This window comes from Crinia signifera, chromosome 5 (genome assembly GCF_055691185.1).
Source record: "Crinia signifera chromosome 5, ASM5569118v1, whole genome shotgun sequence".
Classification (NCBI taxonomy): domain Eukaryota; kingdom Metazoa; phylum Chordata; class Amphibia; order Anura; family Myobatrachidae; genus Crinia; species Crinia signifera.
The window spans coordinates 318,155,381-318,179,832 of NC_139221.1; the positions used below are offsets into that span (position 1 = coordinate 318,155,381).

General features: G+C 49.0%; 1 protein-coding gene across 2 annotated transcripts in view; it reads left to right on the plus strand.

The window, feature by feature from the left end:
- Window positions 1-24,452, plus strand: part of ADCY8 (adenylate cyclase 8) — a 184,935-nt gene that overhangs the window by 88,556 nt on the left and 71,927 nt on the right. For both annotated transcript variants that reach the window (XM_083144870.1, XM_083144871.1), the window contains exons 5-7: window positions 149-276; window positions 1,834-1,992; window positions 4,733-5,003. In XM_083144870.1, coding sequence (XP_083000996.1) covers window positions 149-276; window positions 1,834-1,992; window positions 4,733-5,003 — 558 coding nt within the window. The remainder of the gene's footprint in view (window positions 1-148; window positions 277-1,833; window positions 1,993-4,732; window positions 5,004-24,452) is intronic.

The window sequence follows — 24,452 nt, forward strand, 5'->3', positions numbered from 1 at the left end:
TGAAAAGGAGTGCATGATTTGCAGGAAGATAACTAAAAAATGATACATACTTCAAAAGTTCTTAATTTACTATAAAAATAAAAAATAAATGTTTTTTTTTTTGCAATGTATACTTAATCTTTATTTTAACATCTATTTTTTTTTTCAGGAACATCACTGCCTTAGAATTAAGATCCTGGGAGATTGTTACTATTGTGTGTCTGGCCTACCCGAGCCCCGGCAAGACCACGCTCATTGCTGTGTAGAAATGGGACTCAGCATGATCAAGACAATTAGGTATTTCATCATTTCATTCCCTGTCTGCCGTTACCTTTGTGCTCACAGCTTACGTGCCGGTAACATTATCTCCAGTTACCTGCTTCATGTTAATAATTTAGTGGAGCAGGGTGTCCCTTTCTTATGAGAGCTTGCCAGGTTTTACCTTAATTACACTTTTGTGGAGTAATTAACTAACCAAAAATCTGAAAACCAACGGTAACTGTGTTGGTGATGCTAAGAACGAGGAGGAGAAGAAGACAGAGAAACAGAATGAAGAAGAGTCCATGATCAGGTTTGCCACAATTTGCGAGTTGCGCAGCGTTTTCTCCCGCGCTGCATAGGGTTGCATGGTGCATATGCGTGCGGCGGTCAAGATGAGCGTGGACACATCTGTAGCCACATATTAGATACTAGATAAAAGCCGGGACAAAATGACGGCTTTAGTCCGGATATCCTACCTCACAGCTCCCTCTCCATATCCAGCAAGTATGAAACATATCGTTTTGGTTTCACTTTCTGTTAAGGAGTAATTTGGTCCATCCCGTGGCCTTTAGTGGTCACTGGTGGTACTTCACCTCAACAAGGTGAGGAGGATTTAGCTTTTTATATATAGTGATAGATAGATATGCAAGACCAGCGGATTGCATGCCGACGATCAAAAGACTGAAAGTGGCATCCCAATTATTGAATTCCAACAGGGGCTGGGTAAGTATATTCACCCTCTTCCCCTAACTCCTTCCCTATGTGCAACCTAACCCTACCGCCTGCAGCCTAACCTTCCCACTTAGTGCTTAACCCCTCCCCCCATAACTCCATCTAATGTCTAACCTCCAAGAGACCCAGGCACACTTATGGTCGGTGTTGTTGCCGTTGGCGCAGGTTTTGTTGCAGTTGGTCGGGATTCTGGCACTGGGATTTTCGACTGCTGACATCCCGATCACAGGCATGCAAATAGGTCTCCATATAAGATGTAGAAAGATATAAAATATAGGTAGATATGAGATACAGACAGATTGATTGATAGATAGATAGATAGATAGATAGATAGATAGATATAGATAAGAGACAAGGGGCCCAATTAACTCTTTTAAATTAAATATGTCCCCAACGTATTTGTACCAAGGACCGATGTTTGCGCCCTGAACATGCGTATATTCGCACAGGGGGGTGGGAGGAAGGCAGACAGGATGCTGGCGCATGGGGGCGTACCCACAGAAACAGTGGGTGTGGCCAGGAAACCACTTTATGTGTTGTTTTACATATATTTTTGCATGTACATTTTTAAAGGCTACTAATATATAAAAAAAATGTAATGTTATATAAAATAAAAAAAACATTCTATATAACTGAATTATACAATTGGAGTAATAACAATGAGTATATATGTTTTACTTTATTACAATATAATTAGAGTATTATAAAATGTAGCAGCAGCAATTGCATTCCCCAATGTCCGGCCCTGACCAGCAATCTGACACTTTACGAATCATCGTTAATAATAATGAATACATCGTTTATATGTAATTGTTCTTCAATGCTGTCATTGTCTTCCCTGCTTCCTGCTTGGGTTTGCAGGTATGTAAGATCCAGAACTAAGCATGACATCGACATGAGGATAGGAATTCACTCTGGTTCCGTCCTTTGTGGAGTGTTGGGACTCAGGAAATGGCAATTTGATGTTTGGTCCTGGGATGTGGATATTGCAAACAAACTGGAATCAGGTGGAATCCCAGGGTAAGAGATACTGTTATCGCAGCATCAAAATATGTTTTATCTTGTTCATATTAACCCTGTTCTTTGATTCAGGTTATAAGTTGAAAAGTGTGTGTGTGTTTGTGTGTTTGTGTCTGTTGCATTGCGGACACACCGTGGCACTCAGAGCCGCAAAATTCGGCAACAAGGTACCTCTGGACCTGGTGGTGTGCACCTGGAAGCCATTTTAGGGAAATTTCACTTAGAAATCTAAAAAACACCAAGGTTTAATTCGCCTTAATTGATGATCTGGAAAAAAGATCGATGATCTGGGAAACCGAAGACAAATGATTTCATTGCTGTCACTGAGTATGAATGCAAACACATTCTAACATTATGGTGGAGGCTTTCAACAATTGGCAATAATTGTAGGGGAAATACATAGACCACACACAGGGGCGTAACTAACTATTTAGCGCCCCCCCGCCGCACGTTTATTCGGCAAACCCCCCCCCCCACACACCTAACCTGCCCCCCCTTCTTACCCGCGGTCTGCGTCTCGCCCGGCTCTCTGTCGGGACCTTCCTGACGTCACGGTCCCGGCCGGCTCCTGCTGCTACAATGAAAACGGACTCTTAGAAAATGGCTGCCCCCATACTGCAGACGGAAAACTGTCTGCAGTATGGGGGCAGCCATTTTCTAATTGTCAGTTTTCATTGCAGCAGGAGCCAGCCGGGACCGTGACGTCAGGAAGGTCCCGACAGAGAGCCGGGCGAGACGCAGACCGCGGGTAACTATAGCCCCGCAGCCCCCCCGGCGGCACCCCCAATTTCTCTGCACCCCCCCACCACCGCGGGGGCTGCGGAGCTATAGTTACGCCACTGACCACACATCACACACACGTACACACAGCACACACACAGTACACCATATATGTACACACAGCACACTACACACACATATATATATGTAGCACACTTACACATTGGACAGATACACACAACACACACACACATACACATACCACACCACAAGCAGTACAACACCCACCCATATACACTACAACACACCCAAAAAAACAGTACAACACACACAAAAACACAGAACACACACACTTTTACCCCTTTTACCCCTTTTACAATCCCGGATCCGACCCAGCATTTGGAATACGGATCCAAGCTAGGTCGGATCCGGGGTTTGCACCATTTACACTGTGGTGCCCACCTTCAGTGTAGACGGAGGTGGCGCTTGAAGTTGACATCATCTACAAACGTTGGGATCGCGATCACCCCTGCCGGGACTGCCGATCATCATGCTGGGGGCAAGCCCAGCACCAAGGTAAGCTGCTGGGCTGCCCCCATTCCCCGTGCGCCCCCCCTCAGCCCATGTCCACAAGGTGAATGGACTCCGCACACAAGCATCCATTCACCTCCTCCCTGCCTCTGCTGCTGTCTGCAGAGTACAGCAAACAGCAGCGGAGGCTGTGTGCAACCCCCGACCAACCTCCATACTAGCTGCAGGACGCTGCGTTCAGGAGGTTGGGATTTCCCCATTGATGTAAACAGGAGCTGGGTCAGATGAATGTGACAGGTAACAGGTGGAAGGAATGTGACATGTAGTGTGACATAGAGGTGCATGTCCCTGCATCACCCCACCATCTCTTTCCCTGCATCACCCCGCCATCTCTGTCCCTGTGTCACCCCACCGTCTCTGTCCCTGCATCACCCCGCCATGTGGCATAATGTGAATTTTTGCTCAATCCGTGTGGCATAAAATGAATTTTGGCTCTTTCAGTGTGGCATAATGTGAATTTTGGCTAAATCCGGGAGGCATGATGTGAATTTGGGCTTATTCCAGGTGGCATGATGTGAATTTGGGCTCAATCCGCGTGGGATGATGGGAATTTTGCCTCAATCCATGTTGCATAGTGTGAATTTCAGCTCTTTCAGTTTTATATAACATGAATTTTGGCTCAATCCGGGTGGTATAATGTGAATTTTGGCTCATTCTATGTGAATTTTTTTGCTCATTCTGTGTTGCATAAGGGGAATTTTGGCTCTTTCCACGTGGCATAATGTTTAAGGGGCAAGTGTAAGGGGGTCTATTACTGTTTTGAATAATGTGTATAAGGGGGCATATGGCATGGTACACTGCACTCAAGGACATGGCCCCTTTTGAGTGGCGGCACCCTCTTTTTCTGGAGTGTGCACCTAACTTTAGCCTTCAATTTCCCATACCCCCAATTCAAAATTTCCACCTCGACCACTGCACACACACACACACACACACACAAATTCTAACATTATGGTGGAGGTTTTCACAAATTACAATCTTAGGCCTCTGGTGCAGCATAAGACGACATTTTGGAGCAATTCTGGAAATTAAAAAAAAAAAGTTTTCACGGGCGACGCTTGGTGGGTCAGCTAGTATACAATACAGACATAATTCAAGTGACTTATTTACAACACAGACAGCATTATATTAACACACTTATAACACAGCCAGTATTCTAGTGTCTTTATATACAATACATACAGCATTCCAGAAACCTTTATACAATACAAACAGCATTCTAGTGACCTTGATGCAACAAATAGAGCACCTGCGTAACCTATATTAAACACAGACAGCATTCTAGTGACCTACATACAATGCAGACAGCATTCCACTGACTTATATACAGTACATATATCATTCTTGCGACCCATATAAAATACAGACCTAGGAGAGTGACAATGATACTGTTCTTGTACGTCATTTATATATTTATTTTTATTTAAAGGAGAATTCATATCTCTAAAGCCTCTCTTGACTGCCTTAATGGGGATTATAACGTAGAAGAAGGACATGGCAAGGAACGAAACGAATTCTTGAGAAAACATAACATTGAGACCTACTTAATAAAACAACCCGAGGAGAATCTTCTGACCTTACCCGAGGACATAGTGAAGGAATCCGTCAGTCCGACGGACAGGAGAAACAGCGGGGCAACTTTTACGGAGGGATCCTGGAGCCCAGAACTTCCATTTGATAACATCGTGGGCAAACAGAACGTAAGTCAAACTTTCTCTCTAATGTCAACCAGTATGAAGCATGCATGAGTGGGCCTCGATATTGGAAGCCTCAGAGGGAATGTCTCCATCTTTAACCTTTTGTCTAACATGAAACTTCTAGAGATTACGCGAATCCTCCCGAGGACAGAATTAACCTACTGCATGTATCCGTTGGAAGAAATGCCAAACTTAGTCATCTTATCTCCACGAAATTCCCCTCAGATTTGAATAATTATGCAAAAATTTTCTTTAAATAGAGATGAAAAGGATGGAATATAAGATAAAGCGATTTTTGTTGTATAAAATGTGTTCTTCATATAGTCCATCTCCGGCGGGACCAAGCACAGGTGTGTTATATCTTGGGTATGCCAACTGCATGAACTGAGGCGTGAAGCCACACCCACATTCTCTATTAATATTCATCAACAATAAACATCATGAGTCATTAGCGGGACAGAAAGCAACAGGGAGGGGCAAATGTAAACGGGAGCTAGACATATTTTGTATTTTTTTTTAAAGCGGCAATCATCCGCAAAGTCGGTAAAAATGATTACCGCTTTAAAAATGTCAGTTCACAGACAAACTCCCTCGCCTACGGCTTTTCGCACCCGATTACACTCACACCCCCGTAACTTGATTTTCTGCAGATAAATACGATTATTTAAATTAACATTTACATTGTAACACAATACATTTTTACTATAGGGCATTTTCATTTTTCTGCTGACAATTTTAAAGTGCATTATATCATTCAAAAAGCGTCTTAAAATTCATATTGAAAAAAAAAAATTAAATTCTAGATTTCAGCCAGTTGAAACACGTGACGTTTTCTATTTACTAAGAGGCGGTTTTTCAGTGAGGGCGGCTTTTGCCGTTGGAATTTCAAATTATTATATTATTCAAATTAAATGCAAATTATTCTCGGATATACATTTAAAAGCATTGCCCTTTTAAACCTCACTGACAAAACTGCGGAGAAAGAAGTGGTCTTCAAAAAGGGTATCCGGATAGCTGACAGACAAATGCTAGGTCGACAGTAAATAGGTTGACACAATAAAGGTCGACATGCAAAAGATCGACACAAAAAAGGTCGTTGTGAGTTTTTTTAATTCTTTTTTGGGACTTTACTATCCACACAAACTCCAAATGGTAACGGTAAAAGTGTGTTGAGCACAGCGGTACAGTCCCTGTGCTCATGTGTCGACATTGACACCAAAGAAAGTGAACAAACCCAAGTTGACCTTTTTATATGTCGACCTTTTGCTTGTGTCAACCGTTTGTCAATGCCAACCTTGCGCATGTCCACATTTTGCAGTCGATCTAATGACTGTTAACCTAGGCATTGTCTGTGAGCTATACCACACCCCTCGAAAAGCAGCCACCTAGTAGATGAACAACATAGAATTGAAACTCATGGAGTCAATCCCTAAAACTTTATTGCTAGACTAAGCATAGACATGGAGACAAGGATTCTTCTCATACACTGAAAACAGGTCAGGTGACAATCCCAGTCCCCAAACTATAAACGGGTTGGGATCATTTGGTCTACAGCATGATGGTCGACAGTCATTAGGTCGACACCAGTAGGTTGACATGGGAAAAGGTCGACATGGGTCTAGGTCGACATGGGAAAAGGTCGAAAGGTCTTTAGTTCGACAGGTCATTAGTTCGAGAATGTTTAGGTCGACAGTCAAAAGGTCGACATGGGGTTTTTCACAGTTTTTTTACTTGAATGTCAACACAGTCGACATGGACACAGTTTAAAGTGCACGGTACATCCGGTACGGTACCTCGCTGCGCTCGGCACACTATTTCATTCTCCCACCACGCCCTAGTGAATGGTATGGCATGAAATACCGCCTGTCGGCACACGTTGGCTCAAAAAACAGTGAAAAACTCAATGTCGACCTTTAGACCTAGACAATGTTGAACTAATGACCTGTCAAACTAACGAACTGTCGAACTAATGATCTTTCGACCTAGAACCATGTTGACCTTTTCCTATGTCGACCCAGCCCCACGTCGACCTTTTCCCATGTCAACCTAATGGCGTCGACCTAATGACTGTCCACCATCATGCTGTAGACCAAATGACCGCATCCCCTATAAACACCATCATGTGATTTTTTTTCTCTGAAACTAGCGCATTTAAAAAAAAAAGTGATGTAACCTGTAGCAACTGATTCATTAATTTTTAAGGTTTGACATTTTTTGTTGTTAGTCATGAACTCCTTCCTATCAGTTTTTATTAAATAAAAATCCTCTAGCCAATGAAGTACGGTTACCGAGTAACTGTATCTGAATGTTCATAGCGACACACATTGTGTACATTCCTCCTCACAGACACGGCCATCTTAAAGGCACACTGGGCACAGGTCTTCAGGAACATGGCAGCCATGCCATGTTCCTCTATTGCTCATGCTCAAATCACCGGGGAAATGGCTGCTCCCCGTTTGCCAGTGATTTCTACTTCTCCGCAGCAGCGGCCAACTTGGGACTCTGGAGACATAAATATGATTATGGGTGTGTAGTGTACGTGACCCCAGATAAGTCAACGTGCCGTCACGAATATGAGGGAGTTATCCTGAAAGAATGGACGACACTCCCGCATGCCACAACTTATTTTGTGTGCGTGCAGTGCGTCCCCGCTACACCTTTCTGCACATGTACCAGACAATTATGGCAGCTCCGGCGCCGCAAGGTTTCCTGCGCGCCTCAGTAGGGTGCGAGGCAAAACCTGTGATTTAGATGTATGCAGTATGCCACGCTGGGATGATAAATGACATGTACAGCTGTCCCGTTACATTTAAATAATTTAATAATATAATAATTGGTTGCTACAGGTTACCACAGATTGTTCATTTGTTTGAGATATGCTATAGCATCTCTAATCCCCATGGTTGGATAACGGATGGGCTGGCATTTTTTGGGCCATTTGTAGCAATATACCTACAGTAATGCTACCCATACACTTTTGAGATCGGATTCAATGTGACAGTGCGATGTCCATCCAATCCGATCGCATCGTATGGTGAAAACAGTGCCCCCTTGCGGAGGCACATCGGTTGCTGGCAGAGGGCGGCGGAGTAGCGTAGCGCTAGCTGGCGGCAGGGGTTGCCCGGTGTTTTAAACAATTCTGCCGCCACTGCTGACCCCCGCCGCTAGTTTATCGCTCCTTCACAGTGCTAAACTACACAGACAGACACCAGCAGTGATCCCTATGGCCCCCCACACCGCCAAGAGCATTGACGCCGCCCCCGCCCACCCGCAGATTGCATTAGAGCAAACGCTCCTGCAATTCAATAGATCTATCGAGGCGACATTCGACGGCGGGCCCGCGCATCACGTCAGATGGTCCCATTAAAATGCATACAATCTTTTGATTTATCGGCCAGATGTGGTCGAAATCGAATGATTGCTTGCAATATCTCACAAGTGTATGGGCAGCATTACTTCCAATATCACAACGTCCTCAAATACATTGTATGAAATCGTGGTGGTTCTAAATTCCAGTTACACATTGTATACTGTAATGATTTCAGTCCCAGCCTTCTGATAAGTCTCTGCTCTACTAGATCCTCCGATCAATACAATTTATCTTAGATTGTAGAATTAAAATATAAAGAGCTAGGTAGATAGATAGAATAAGATAGATAGGTAGATAGATAGATAGATAGATAGATAGGTAGGTAGATAGATAGATAGATAGATAGAAAGATAGGTAGATAGATAGGTAGATAGATAGGTAGATAAATAGATAGATAGATAGATAGATAGATAGATAAAAAGATAGATAGATAGATAGATAGATAGATAGAAGCTGAGAGACTAGATTGGTTTGAGCTGACTTTATGTTATAGTCCCCGCTGTCTGCTGTCACATTGTGTCACCCCCCCCCCGCGTCATGCATGGCCTGCGGCATATGTTGGCATGCTGTATGCATGCGGCTTGGTTTGCTATTTTGCTTGTCTGTATATGATTGCAATGCATTTTGTTCTGGACAATGTTCTGCTGTTATGTCTGTTACCGCGTACTAATAACACACATGTCTATTTTACTGTATGTACAATGGAGAGGATTTAATGGTCCAAACATGTTGCTTTGACCTCACTACTATAATCGCCTTATTTAACTCCAATTAGAAATACCCAATTAAACCCAGCAGCAAAAGGTTATTTAACCCCTTGATTGGTGGGATTTGCTGGAGTTTGTCCTGCCCCAGCAATAATCACAACTCAAGGGCAGCAACCAGTCCCGACTCCCCCCCCTTCCTGTTGCCCCCCCCCCCTTCCTGTTCTTGACCTCCGCCCTCCTGCATTCTTACACCGCAGCTCCCCCCTGCCATTCGCACTGCAGCAGTGACCAGGTGGCAGGCCACGCTCGTGGAGGTTCGGGGCGGATCAGGCGGACTCAGCGGTCCCGAGTCCCCCACCTCCCCCTGGTGGCAGGGGAGCCCTGGCGTACGATCACCAGAGAGCAGAGGTCAGGGGGAGAGCGACAGGAGGGGGGGAGCAACGGGAGGGTGTCGCTAGAGGTGATGCACCACTGGTGCCCAGCTGGAGGCACTCCTGGCTCACACCTACCTACAGGTGGTATGCCCGGAAAAAAAATTCAGGACAGCCCGCTGCAGCAGTGCAGCTTAACCCGGCAAATTTCCGGGTATACCACCGAAGTGCTAATAAGATTAAATAAAACATAAAGGTTGAAGGTTTCTGCTTGCACTGTCTGCATACCCCCCAACAACTAAAGGGCAGAAACCGGTACAAATTCGGAAAGGGGGCATGGCCATGCTTTCCTATGGAAAGTCGGAGACCCAGAAAACCAGTAAAAAACTCTTTTTGACGGTACTGTACCGTCCAAAAGGTAAAGTTGGAGGGTATGTGTCTGTATGATTGTAAGATACATAGCTAAATAGTAGGGTGCAGTGGCGGCTCCAGGGGTGGGGTTTCAGCACATATCAAAATTCAAATAGGGGAGCCATACTCACTGCCAGTGAGTCAGTTTGGAATGGCAGTAGGTGACAGTTGGTTTTTCTCTCCAATTTGAATTTAAAACTGTGCTGAAGCCCCACCCCTGGATCCGCCGCTGGTAGCGAGCAGCCTCCTGCCTTCACCTTGTGACATCTCATGGGTCATTTTAGGAAAGTAGTATAACTCGCAATGCTCCCAAATTTTGGGGGGCTCCTCACCCAAGTTCTCAGGTTGCAAATGTGTTAGGGCCTATCAGAAAAGGATTTGCGGCTTCTGGGCGCCGTTATGGCGGGACTTGTTTTGTCACTGTTTTGCTTTCTAATATGAACGTGGTATGTATGAAAAAGTAACGGGGCAGAGGTACCATAACTCTGGAGAAAAAGAAAAATGTAGGTGTTGAACCAATCAGATTGCGGCTCTCATTTGCAAGAATCTGAATGGTTTCTGTTGGTTCAGTGTTTCTGTTAGATGTTGGCCAGCTTATGAATTACAGAGCCTCTGCTCTGCTATTTGGGCCATACAAGGGGGCCAGTGCATACATAGTGACACGCTATGCTTAGGCTTTTGGTGGCAGTGTATTAAGCCTGGTGAAGTAATAAAATGGCTGGTAAATATGCAGCAGCCAATCATCTCCTAACTGTTCTTTTTCAAACCAACCAGTAATTTGGCAGCTAAGAGCTGATTGGCTGCTGTGTTATCACCTTCCCCATTATCACTTTACCAGACCTGGACTGCAAACCAGATGAAGTATTTGATTTGTTTTCAACTGTGCTACAAAATTGACAGGTAAGAGGGCAAAGATTGTGTAACCCATAGCAACCAGAGTCTTATCTACACATTTTCCTACATGAAAGCATAATGGAGAATAGGGTAAATGTAATCATGGCTGAAGCGAGCTGATTCGGGTCAGTTAGCGAAGGCCGGTGCTATGAGCGCAGTGACCTCATGGATCATTAAAAAATGATTGGTCTGTGCAAATCATTTCCCCCCTCCCACTATAAGGGGTACATTTATTAAGATGGGCGTTCTGTTACAGATGGGATGTTGCCTATAGCAACCAATCAGATTCTACTTCTTATTTATTTAGTGCCGTCTATAAGATAAGAAATAGAATCTGATTGGTTGCTATGGGCAACATCTCATTTTTAATAGAACACTCATTTTAGTAAATTTACCTCTAAGGGGGGTATTCAATCCCGGATGCTATTTCCGCCAGGCACATATAGCCGTCATTTCTGACAATGTGGGCTCCGTTCTTCCGACTGGTGGAATAGATTCCGACAGTCGGAAAGTCCCCGCATCTGAGAAAACCGGGATAGTTGTAACGGCCGCGGATTTGACCATCCACAGACTGTTTCTGACAAAAAAGACTTGCCTCCATAGAGAAGTGATCCTATAGCAGACGGGTCCCGGGCGAGATTGGATACTGTCAGCGGAAATAGCGGCCAGAATTGGATATCGTCAAATGGAAATAGCGGCCAGGATTGGGACTCGTTCAGCGGAAATAGCGGCCAGGATTGGGACTCGTCCAGCGGAAATAGTGGCCAGGATTGGGACTCGTCCAGCAGTAATAGCGGCCAGGATTGGGACTCGTCCAGCGGTAATAGCGCCCGGGATTGTGACTCGTCCAGCGGAAATAGTGGCCAGGATTGGGACTCGTCCAGCGGAAATAGCAGCCAGGATTGGGACTCGTTCAGCGGAAATAGCGGCCAGGATTGGGACTCGTCCAGCGGTAATAGCGGCCAGGATTGGGACTCGTCCAGCGGAAATAGTGGCCAGGATTGGGACTCGTTCAGCGGAAATAGTGGCCAGGATTGGGACTCGTCCAGCGGTAATAGCGGCCGGGATTGGGACTTGTTCCGCGGAAATAGCGCCTGGGATTGGGACTCGTCCAGCGGTAATAGCGTCCGGGATTGGGACTCGTCCAGCGGTAATAGCGTCCGGGATTGGGACTCGTCCAGCAGAAATAGCGGCCAGAATTGGGACTCGTTCAGCGGAAATAGTGGCTGGGATTGGGACTCGTCCAGCAGAAATAGTGGCCGGGATTGGGACTCGTCCAGCGGTAATAGCGGCCGGGATTGGGACTTGTTCCGCGGAAATAGCGCCTGGGATTGGGACTCGTCCAGCGGTAATAGCGTCTGGGATTGGGACTCGTCCAGCGGTAATAGCGTCCGGGATTGGGACTCATCCAGCGGAAATAGCGGCCAGGATTGGGACTCGTTCAGCGGAAATAGTGGCTGGGATTGGGACTCGTCCAGCAGAAATAGTGGCCGGGATTGGGACTCGTTCAGCGGAAATAGCGGCCAGAAATGGATCTCGTCCAGTGGAAATAGCGGCCGGGATTGGGACTCGTCCAGCGGTAATAGCACCTGGGATTGGGACTCGTTCAGCGGAAATAGCGGCCAGGATTGGGACTCGTCCAGCGGAAATAGCGGCCGGGATTGGGACTCGTCCAGCGGAAATAGCGGCCGGGATTGGAACTCGTCCAGCAGAAATAGCGGCCGGGATTGGGACTCGTCCAGCGGAAATAGCGGCCGGGATTGGGACTCGTCCAGCAGAAATAGCGGCCGGGATTGGAACTCGTCCAGCAGAAATAGCGGCCGGGATTGGGACTCGTCCAGCGGAAATAGCGGGCAGGTTTGGAACTCGTCCAGCGGTAATTGCGCCTGGGATTGGGACTTGTTCAGCGGAAATAACGGCCAGGATTGGGACTCGTCCAGCAGTAATAGCGGCCAGGATTGGGACTCGTCCAGCGGTAATAGCGCCCGGGATTGTGACTCGTCCAGCGGAAATAGTGGCCAGGATTGGGACTCGTCCAGCGGAAATAGCAGCCAGGATTGGGACTCGTTCAGCGGAAATAGCGGCCAGGATTGGGACTCGTCCAGCGGTAATAGCGGCCAGGATTGGGACTCGTCCAGCGGAAATAGTGGCCAGGATTGGGACTCGTTCAGCGGAAATAGTGGCCAGGATTGGGACTCGTCCAGCGGTAATAGCGGCCGGGATTGGGACTTGTTCCGCGGAAATAGCGCCTGGGATTGGGACTCGTCCAGCGGTAATAGCGTCCGGGATTGGGACTCGTCCAGCGGTAATAGCGTCCGGGATTGGGACTCGTCCAGCAGAAATAGCGGCCAGGATTGGGACTCGTTCAGCGGAAATAGTGGCTGGGATTGGGACTCGTCCAGCAGAAATAGTGGCCGGGATTGGGACTCGTCCAGCGGTAATAGCGGCCGGGATTGGGACTTGTTCCGCGGAAATAGCGCCTGGGATTGGGACTCGTCCAGCGGTAATAGCGTCTGGGATTGGGACTCGTCCAGCGGTAATAGCGTCCGGGATTGGGACTCATCCAGCGGAAATAGCGGCCAGGATTGGGACTCGTTCAGCGGAAATAGTGGCTGGGATTGGGACTCGTCCAGCAGAAATAGTGGCCGGGATTGGGACTCGTTCAGCGGAAATAGCGGCCAGAAATGGATCTCGTCCAGTGGAAATAGCGGCCGGGATTGGGACTCGTCCAGCGGTAATAGCACCTGGGATTGGGACTCGTTCAGCGGAAATAGCGGCCAGGATTGGGACTCGTCCAGCGGAAATAGCGGCCGGGATTGGGACTCGTCCAGCGGAAATAGCGGCCGGGATTGGAACTCGTCCAGCAGAAATAGCGGCCGGGATTGGGACTCGTCCAGCGGAAATAGCGGCCGGGATTGGGACTCGTCCAGCAGAAATAGCGGCCGGGATTGGAACTCGTCCAGCAGAAATAGCGGCCGGGATTGGGACTCGTCCAGCGGAAATAGCGGGCAGGTTTGGAACTCGTCCAGCGGTAATTGCGCCTGGGATTGGGACTTGTTCAGCGGAAATAACGGCCGGGATTGGGACTCGTCCAGCGGTAATAGCACCTGGGATTGGGACTCATTCAGCGGAAATAGCGGCCAGGATTGGGACTCGTCCAGCGGTAATAGCACTTGGGATTGGGACTCGTTCAGCGGAAATAGCTGCCGGATTGGGACTCGTCCAGCGGAAATAGCGGGCAGGTTTGGAACTCGTCCAGCGGTAATTGCGCCTGGGATTGGGACTTGTTCAGCGGAAATACCGGCCGGGATTGGGACTCGTCCAGCGGTAATAGCACCTGGGATTGGGACTCATTCAACGGAAATAGCGGCCAGGATTGGGACTCGTCCAGCGGTAATAGCACTTGGGATTGGGACTCGTTCAGCGGAAATAGCGGCCAGGATTGAGACTCGTTCAGCGGAAATAGCGGCCAGGATTGGGACTTTTCCAGCGGAAATAGCGGCCGGGATTGGGACTCGTCCAGCGGAAATAGCGGCCGGGATTGGGACTCGTCCAGCGGAAATAGCGGCCGGGATTGGGACTCGTCCAGCAGAAATAGCGGCCGGGATTGGGACTTGTTCAGCGGAAATAGCTGCCGGGATTGGGACTCGTCCAGCGGAAATAGCGGGCAGGTTTGGGGCTTGTCCAGCGGTAATTGCGCCTGAGATTGGGACTTGTTCAGCGGAAATAACGGCCGGGATTGGGACTCGTCCAGCGGTAATAGCACCTGGGATTGGGACTCATTCAGCGGAAATAGCGGCCAGGATGGGACTCGTTCAGAGGAAATAGCGGCCAGGATTGGGACTCGTCCAGCAGAAATAGCGCCCGGGATTGGGACTCGTCCAGTGGAAATTGCGGGCAGGTTTGGGGCTCGTCCAGTGGTAATTGCGCCTGGGATTGGGACTTGTTCAGCAGAAATAACGGCCAGGAGTGGGACTCGTCCAGCGGAAATACTGTAGCTGCCAGGATTGGGACTTATCCAGCAGAAATAGCGGCCAGGATTGGGACTTGTTTAGTGGTAATAGCGGCCAGGATTGGGACTCGTCCAGTGGTAATAGCGGCCAGGATTGGGACTCGTCCAGCGGAAATAGCGGCCAGGATTGGGACTCTTTCAGCGGAAATAGTGGCCGGGATTGGGACTCGTTCAGCGGAAATAGCGGCCAGAATTGGATATCGTCCATTGGAAATAGTGGCCGGGATTGGGACTCGTCCAGCGGTAATAGCACCTGGGATTGGGACTCGTTCAGCGGAAATAGCGGCCAGGATTGGGACTCGTTCAACGGAAATAGCGGCCAGGATTGGGACTCGTCCAGCGGAAATAGCGGCCGGGATTGGGACTCGTCCAGCGGTAATAGCGGCCAGGATTGGGACTCATCCAGCGGTAATAGCACCTGGGATTGGGACTCGTCCAGCGGTAATAGCGCCAGGGATTGGGACTCGTCCAGCAGAAATAGCGGCCGGGATTGGGACTCGTCCAGCAGAAATAGCGGCCGGGATTGGGACTTGTTCAGCGTAAATAGCGGCCGGGATTGGGACTCGTCCAGCGGAAATAGCGGCCGGGATTGGGACTCGTCCAGCAGAAATAGCGGCCGGGATTGGGACTTGTTCAGCGGAAATAGCTGCCGGGATTGGGACTCGTCCAGCGGAAATAGCGGGCAGGTTTGGGGCTCGTCCAGCGGTAATTGCGCCTGGGATTGGGACTTGTTCAGCGGAAATAACGGCCAGGATTGGGACTCGTCCAGCAGTAATAGCGGCCAGGATTGGGACTCGTCCAGCGGTAATAGCGCCCGGGATTGTGACTCGTCCAGCGGAAATAGTGGCCAGGATTGGGACTCGTCCAGCGGAAATAGCAGCCAGGATTGGGACTCGTTCAGCGGAAATAGCGGCCAGGATTGGGACTCGTCCAGCGGTAATAGCGGCCAGGATTGGGACTCGTCCAGCGGAAATAGTGGCCAGGATTGGGACTCGTTCAGCGGAAATAGTGGCCAGGATTGGGACTCGTCCAGCGGTAATAGCGGCCGGGATTGGGACTTGTTCCGCGGAAATAGCGCCTGGGATTGGGACTCGTCCAGCGGTAATAGCGTCCGGGATTGGGACTCGTCCAGCGGTAATAGCGTCCGGGATTGGGACTCGTCCAGCAGAAATAGCGGCCAGAATTGGGACTCGTTCAGCGGAAATAGTGGCTGGGATTGGGACTCGTCCAGCAGAAATAGTGGCCGGGATTGGGACTCGTCCAGCGGTAATAGCGGCCGGGATTGGGACTTGTTCCGCGGAAATAGCGCCTGGGATTGGGACTCGTCCAGCGGTAATAGCGTCTGGGATTGGGACTCGTCCAGCGGTAATAGCGTCCGGGATTGGGACTCATCCAGCGGAAATAGCGGCCAGGATTGGGACTCGTTCAGCGGAAATAGTGGCTGGGATTGGGACTCGTCCAGCAGAAATAGTGGCCGGGATTGGGACTCGTTCAGCGGAAATAGCGGCCAGAAATGGATCTCGTCCAGTGGAAATAGCGGCCGGGATTGGGACTCGTCCAGCGGTAATAGCACCTGGGATTGGGACTCGTTCAGCGGAAATAGCGGCCAGGATTGGGACTCGTCCAGCGGAAATAGCGGCCGGGATTGGGACTCGTCCAGCGGAAATAGCGGCCGGGATTGGAACTCGTCCAGCAGAAATAGCGGCCGGGATTGGGACTCGTCCAGCGGAAATAGCGGCCGGGATTGGGACTCGTCCAGCAGAAATAGCGGCCGGGATTGGAACTCGTCCAGCAGAAATAGCGGCCGGGATTGGGACTCGTCCAGCGGAAATAGCGGGCAGGTTTGGAACTCGTCCAGCGGTAATTGCGCCTGGGATTGGGACTTGTTCAGCGGAAATAACGGCCAGGATTGGGACTCGTCCAGCAGTAATAGCGGCCAGGATTGGGACTCGTCCAGCGGTAATAGCGCCCGGGATTGTGACTCGTCCAGCGGAAATAGTGGCCAGGATTGGGACTCGTCCAGCGGAAATAGCAGCCAGGATTGGGACTCGTTCAGCGGAAATAGCGGCCAGGATTGGGACTCGTCCAGCGGTAATAGCGGCCAGGATTGGGACTCGTCCAGCGGAAATAGTGGCCAGGATTGGGACTCGTTCAGCGGAAATAGTGGCCAGGATTGGGACTCGTCCAGCGGTAATAGCGTCCGGGATTGGGACTTGTTCCGCGGAAATAGCGCCTGGGATTGGGACTCGTCCAGCGGTAATAGCGTCCGGGATTGGGACTCGTCCAGCGGTAATAGCGTCCGGGATTGGGACTCGTCCAGCAGAAATAGCGGCCAGGATTGGGACTCGTTCAGCGGAAATAGTGGCTGGGATTGGGACTCGTCCAGCAGAAATAGTGGCCGGGATTGGGACTCGTCCAGCGGTAATAGCGGCCGGGATTGGGACTTGTTCCGCGGAAATAGCGCCTGGGATTGGGACTCGTCCAGCGGTAATAGCGTCTGGGATTGGGACTCGTCCAGCGGTAATAGCGTCCGGGATTGGGACTCATCCAGCGGAAATAGCGGCCAGGATTGGGACTCGTTCAGCGGAAATAGTGGCTGGGATTGGGACTCGTCCAGCAGAAATAGTGGCCGGGATTGGGACTCGTTCAGCGGAAATAGCGGCCAGAAATGGATCTCGTCCAGTGGAAATAGCAGCCGGGATTGGGACTCGTCCAGCGGTAATAGCACCTGGGATTGGGACTCGTTCAGCGGAAATAGCGGCCAGGATTGGGACTCGTCCAGCGGAAATAGCGGCCGGGATTGGGACTCGTCCAGCGGAAATAGCGGCCGGGATTGGAACTCGTCCAGCAGAAATAGCGGCCGGGATTGGGACTCGTCCAGCGGAAATAGCGGCCGGGATTGGGACTCGTCCAGCAGAAATAGCGGCCGGGATTGGAACTCGTCCAGCAGAAATAGCGGCCGGGATTGGGACTCGTCCAGCGGAAATAGCGGGCAGGTTTGGAACTCGTCCAGCGGTAATTGCGCCTTGGATTGTGACTTGTTCAGCGGAAATAACGGCCGGGATTGGGACTCGTCCAGCGGTAATAGCACCTGGGATTGGGACTCATTCAGCGGAAATAGCGGCCAGGATTGGGACTCGTCCAGCGGTAATAGCACTTGGGATTGGGACTCGTTCAGCGGAAATAGCTGCCGGATTGGGACTCGTCCAGCGGAAATAGCGGGCAGGTTTGGAACTCGTCCAGCGGTAATTGCGCCTGGGATTGGGACTTGTTCAGCGGAAATACCGGCCGGGATTGGGACTCGTCCAGCGGTAATAGCACCTGGGATTGGGACTCATTCAACGGAAATAGCGGCCAGGATTGGGACTCGTCCAGCGGTAATAGCACTTGGGATTGGGACTCGTTCAGCGGAAATAGCGGCCAGGATTGAGACTCGTTCAGCGGAAATAGCGGCCAGGATTGGGACTCGTCCAGCGGAAATAGCGGCCGGGATTGGGACTCGTCCAGCGGAAATAGCGGCCGGGATTGGGACTCGTCCAGCGGAAATAGCGGCCGGGATTGGGACTCGTCCAGCAGAAATAGCGGCCGGGATTGGGACTTGTTCAGCGGAAATAGCTGCCGTGATTGGGACTCGTCCAGCGGAAATAGCGGGCAGGTTTGGGGCTTGTCCAGCGGTAATTGCGCCTGAGATTGGGACTTGTTCAGCGGAAATAACGGCCGGGATTGGGACTCGTCCAGCGGTAATAGCACCTGGGATTGGGACTCATTCAGCGGAAATAGCGGCCAGGATGGGACTCGTTCAGAGGAAATAGCGGCCAGGATTGGGACTCGTCCAGCAGAAATAGCGCCCGGGATTGGGACTCGTCCAGTGGAAATTGCGGGCAGGTTTGGGGCTCGTCCAGTGGTAATTGCGCCTGGGATTGGGACTTGTTCAGCAGAAATAACGGCCAGGAGTGGGACTCGTCCAGCGGAAATACTGTAGCTGCCAGGATTGGGACTTATCCAGCAGAAATAGCGGCCAGGATTGGGACTCGTCCAGTGGTAATAGCGGCCAGGATTGGGACTCGTCCAGCGGAAATAGCGGCCAGGATTGGGACTCGTTCAGCGGAAATAGCGGCCAGAATTGGATATCGTCCATTGGAAATAGTGGCCGGGATTGGGACTCGCCCAGCGGTAATAGCACCTGGGATTGGGACTCGTTCCGCGGAAATAGCGGCCAGGATTGGGACTCGTTCAACGGAAATAGCGGCCAGGATTGGGACTCGTCCAGCGGAAATAGCGGCCGGGATTGGGACTCGTCCAGCGGTAATAGCGGCCAGGATTGGGACTCATCCAGCGGTAATAGCACCTGGGATTGGGACTCGTCCAGCGGTAATAGCGCCAGGGATTGGGACTCGTCCAGCAGAAATAGCGGCCGGGATTGGGACTCGTCCAGCAGAAATAGCGGCCGGGATTGGGACTTGTTCAGCGTAAATAGCGGCCGGGATTGGAACTCGTCCAGCGGAAATAGCGGCCGGGATTGGGACTCGTCCAGCAGAAATAGCGGCCGGGATTGGGACTTGTTCAGCGGAAATAGCTGCCGGGATTGGGACTCGTCCAGCGGAAATAGCGGGCAGGTTTGGGGCTCGTCCAGCGGTAATTGCGCCTGGGATTGGGACTTGTTCAGCGGAAATAACGGCCGGGATTGGGACTTGTTAAGCGGAAATAGCGGCCAGGATTGGGACTCATTCAGCGGAAATAGGGGCCAGGATTGGGACTCGTCCAGCAGAAATAGCGCCCGGGAGTGGGACTCATCCAGCAGAAATAGCGCCCGGGATTGGGACTCATCCAGCAGAAATAGTGGCCAGGATTGGGACTCGTCCAGTGGAAATTGCGGGCAGGTTTGGGGCTCGTCCAGCGGTAATTGCGCCTGGGATTGGGACTTGTTAAGCGGAAATAACGTCCAGGAGTGGGACTCGTCCAGCGGAAATAGCGGCCAGGATTGGGATTTATCCAGCGGAAATAGCGGCCAGGATTGGGACTCGTCCAGCAGAAATAGCGGCCAGGATTGGGACTTGTATAGTGGAAATAGCGGCCAGGATTGGGACTTGTCCAGCAGAAATTGCGTCTGGGATTGGCACTCGTCCAGCAGAAATAGCGGCCAGGATTGGGACTCATCCAGCGTAAATAGAGGCTGGGATTAAATACCCCCCCCCCCCCAAGGCTCAATGTATAAATGGATGGACCACTGACAGATTCCCAAAGGTGGCCAAGGTATTAGGGCCAGTCTTCCCACATGTCCCCTCTTGTTGCCCCTGTATACAGTATGGGTGCTCAGCAACATCCCATCGTCAATAGAATTCCCATCTCAGTAAATTCACCGCTTATAGTCGCCTCCATAATCTGGATAAGTGTTCCGTCACTTATTTTAGTCATTTCTAGAATTATTTTACTAATTGTTTCTTATTTGAGGAACTAGTTGTAAGAATTCAAAATGACGCCTACAATGGGTACATTTACCCCCGTTATTCTATTTTGTTCCAGTATAATTAATACCGTGTAATATAGGGGCCGATTCAGTCCTGATGGCGTGGCCAGCGTTCAGTTACGATACCACCCCGCCATTGTGAAATCCCACCTTGGGAATGAATGTGGACGCTGCACGAATGGATGTGTACAGCTACACACATAATTGCAGCCAAGCGAATATGTCCGATACCCAACACAACCGGCTCACCATCAAATGAATTCACAGCCTTGCGAAGCAACCAGAAAAACCCCCTTAGTTTCAGAACCAAACAAGCTGTACAGATATCCATGTGAATCAGAAGATGACAGTATTTGCAGCAGAATCCAATGCACTCTATCTGGGAATAGATAACTGCTGCAAGTCCCTTTGGCTGGATTTTCTGCTTCCAAGTCACCGTATAGATTATTTTCGTTATCAGAAATTACCAGGCACATTTTCTGCGCATCGCTGGGAGGGAAAAAATGAGGTTTACGTGGCGACTCGGTCACAGCGATACAGTGAACAGAACAGGACATGGTCTTTGAAGTGGGATAGGTAGATTTTATTTCTCCCGCGACTTTATCGCAGCGTCTGCTTGTGTCCATGCCGCGGAAACATCAGCTGATTTGCAGTGGAAACATGAAATAATTTGTAAAAAGAAAATAAGCGTAGTCAGCCTCCTTTGCTATTAAACCTACCATATAGTCGTGAAATGCCATGGCGTGACTTTGTAGCGCCGTGCGTCTTTTTGAAACTTTTTCCTTCAGAAAGCCATAGACACATGTAATATAGGCATGCTGTATATAATTTTATCAGGCAAAAACTGCTTGTGCGCACAATTTACTCTGTTTTTCAAAAATGGCATTACGTAGTCACACAAAGCTCACAGGTTATGTATAGCGCAACATCTATTTCATGGAGGTTTAGATGTATTTGCTGTGACCACAGACTGAGAGTGTTGTTATTAACTTGGTGTAAATCTGCCGCTCCCATACATACAGATGGATCCACTCTGATCTATCCCTATAATAGGATTAAGTGAGTAATTGGATTGGATGGCGTGGCCTATACCCGTTTTGCCGCTATGGGGGCATGACCCAGAGGCTCTGTGCGCCTCTAGCCATGCCCCCAGCCCCCTGGCGCACAGCGTTTATTCACCGCTGCTCAGCAGCCGACAGTGGGGACTCCCAACAGCCCCCCCCCCCTCACCGCGGGACACTGCCAGCTGCGGGAGGGACGCGGGAATGTCCCCGAAAACCAGGACATCCCTGCGGTTTTCAGGACTGTTGGGAGGTATGCAGTTAGGAGCTGATTGGCTGGCAGTTTATCACTCTCCATGTTATCACTTTTTGAAGCTTGATACATCTTGTCCATATGGTAAACTCACAGTATAGAACACCAAGAATAACCTAGTTATATTGTTATCAAATGCAGTAATGCTCTACTTTTCCATGGGTTCAAAGGTCGCCTCTCCCACCGAAAAAATAAGAGTTTAAGTTGTACTATTTACACTGATTAAATTTGGTCTTTAACATACAGCCGTAACCAGTTACAGTGACTCAGACATTAGTTTGACTCAGACATTAGTTTGATTAGTAGATAGCTGTGCTGAATTGGATTAGAGCATTATATACATATTACATAACAGGTGTGCATACAGAGAGAGAGAGAGAGACGGCGTCACGCCTCTGTACAGCTGTCACACCACTAACATGTAACATGATGCAGGGTGTCTTATGTCTCACCCCGCTCAGTGTTTAATTCCCAGTCCAGCAGATCAGATCCTTAACGTGTGTAGACAAGGGACGCATGCCAGATATGGTTAAAGTTATGGATCAGTATAACATGACAAAAGTCACTGAACTTGTAAACTGGGTACAAATGTTACTATGTAGAAAAGATTTGAGGTTCCCATTAAAACAAAGTAATAGATGCCCAACTTCACTGCTGTGTTGCTCCTGCATATAGAAGAAATTTATTCTAGTGTTGCTTCCAGCCTTTTGCCACATTTCTTTAAAAGACCATCTCACAAGCCCAAGCTCCCTCTTTGGATGAAAAAAATTCCATCGGCAACAATTTTTAATTAATATAAAATAAAAATGTAGATGGTTGCCCAAAACCATGTCTTGGAAATGATTGCCGCTTTAAAAAAAAAAGTCTGAGTCGGCATCCCGCACAGCAAACTTGGACACTTTTACATATGCCCCCAGCGGAGAGTTTACCTAGGTACAGTCTTACTTTTGTTCCATCTACTACAAACAGGGACGGATTGGGATGGAGAACCAGCCAGGAAAATTTCTGGAAGCAGCCCTCGTGGAGGCGGGGGTCTGTAGAGGGGGTGGGATTCTGTTGAAGGGATGGGATCCCTCCTCATAGGAGTCCTCCTTGGGTCTTTTCCTGCAGGGGTGTACATGATTTTATGCTAAATCTGCTACAATGCCCTTCCCTGGTGTTATGGATGGATTGGAAATTTTAAATGGCCCCCAAATTTTTTTCTAAAAAGTGGCCCCATTACACGCCCACATCATCGGCTTGCCACCTTCTACCCCCTAATATACCCACACCACCAATCTGTCACCCTCTACCATCTCCCAGCCACCGGTGTTGGGGAGGTACAACCCCAACCTAGAAGAAAACAAACCGAAACGCATTAACAGGGTGGCTTTGAAATTTGATGACATTAGTCTACATAAACATTAGGGGCCCGATTCAGACCCCTTCGATTATTGAATGAAGCATGCATGATCCATCCATGCAAACAAAGCCAGCAATGGATAGCCATCGCTGGCTGTTTGTAAGGTGCTTGACACCCTGGGGGAGGGGGGTGTTTGTAGGTGGCACCCCAGAGTTGGGAGGGAGGGCCACTGACCTTAACAGCAGCCTCCATCTCCTCATGGCGTTCTAGACTTACTTGGCGTTGCGAACAGGGGAAAATTTTTCGATGTGATGTCAATCTCAGTATTCTACATGACGTCTTATGATATGTTTATATATCTGTTGTGTGTGCATGCTGCCCTATTTATTGATTCAGCATATGTTGTATTCTTGTGCGGTATTATCATTGTTATTATTTGCTAAGCAACTGAAAAGCACTCGGTGTCATTAGTATAAAAAGTACGCTGACAGGAAACAGGAAGATAAAACACAAAAATAAATAGAAACAAAAATTATCTTTATACAACAGTAACACTGAAATGATAGAAGGGCTTTGCTCAAATACATATGATTATTGCAATTATAGCGCCACCTAGAGCTCAGTGTAAAGTACTGTTGCCTATTTATCGATCAATCTCATCTCTCCTGTACAGTATGTATCTGTCTACGTGTCTGTCTACCGTGTACTGATATTGCATATGGCTGCTCTGAACCCAGGCAGCCAATCAGCTCAGCTTGAAAGCAGACACGTGTGCTGTATGTTTGTTATAGTTTATTGCAAATGTTGCTCCTAATTCCAGTGATTTTTTGTGTTTGGCTATCCGTATTGTGTCTTATTGCTGCCCTGTTGTAGTCATGTTGCTTTGACAAGAACAGATTTTCAAGAAATTGACAATAATGCCACAGGTTTCTGCACCACGGGGAACCTAATTTCCTCCTCTGCTGGGAGCAGTAGGGTCTGAGCACTAGAGCACTCATGCACTTGCGTGAATCTTCTGAAGAATGGCGCGCAGCCATTTTTCTGGTGATTTTTATATTGCTTTCATTTGGCAATGCTCTGATGGATGCCGGAGGGTAATTATTGGAAAAGTGGGTGCAGTGTGCATGTTGTGGGCCCCCTGGGACTTGGACCCACGTGCAATGCACCCATTATAAATGCCCCACTGGCTGTGCACCAGCTAGGTGATTTGGAAAACCTCTCGAGGACCAATTTGGCATCCCCTGCTGTAGCCAATCAGAGCACTAGAACCTCCAGATTCCTAGGTAACATTGCAGCCTATCAATGCAAGATAGCTGTAACATTTTTAGATTCCCCTGTAGCCAATCGAAGCACTAGATCCATGACATTCATAAATTGACCTGTAGCCAATCGGGGCACTAGATCCATCGCATTCCTATACTAAAGTGTAGCCAATCAGAGCACTAGATCCATCACATTCCTATACTAAAGTGTAGCCAATCAGAGCCCTAGATCCATCACATTCCTAAACTATAATATAACCAATCAGAGTGCAAGATCCATCACATTCATAGACTATTGTACC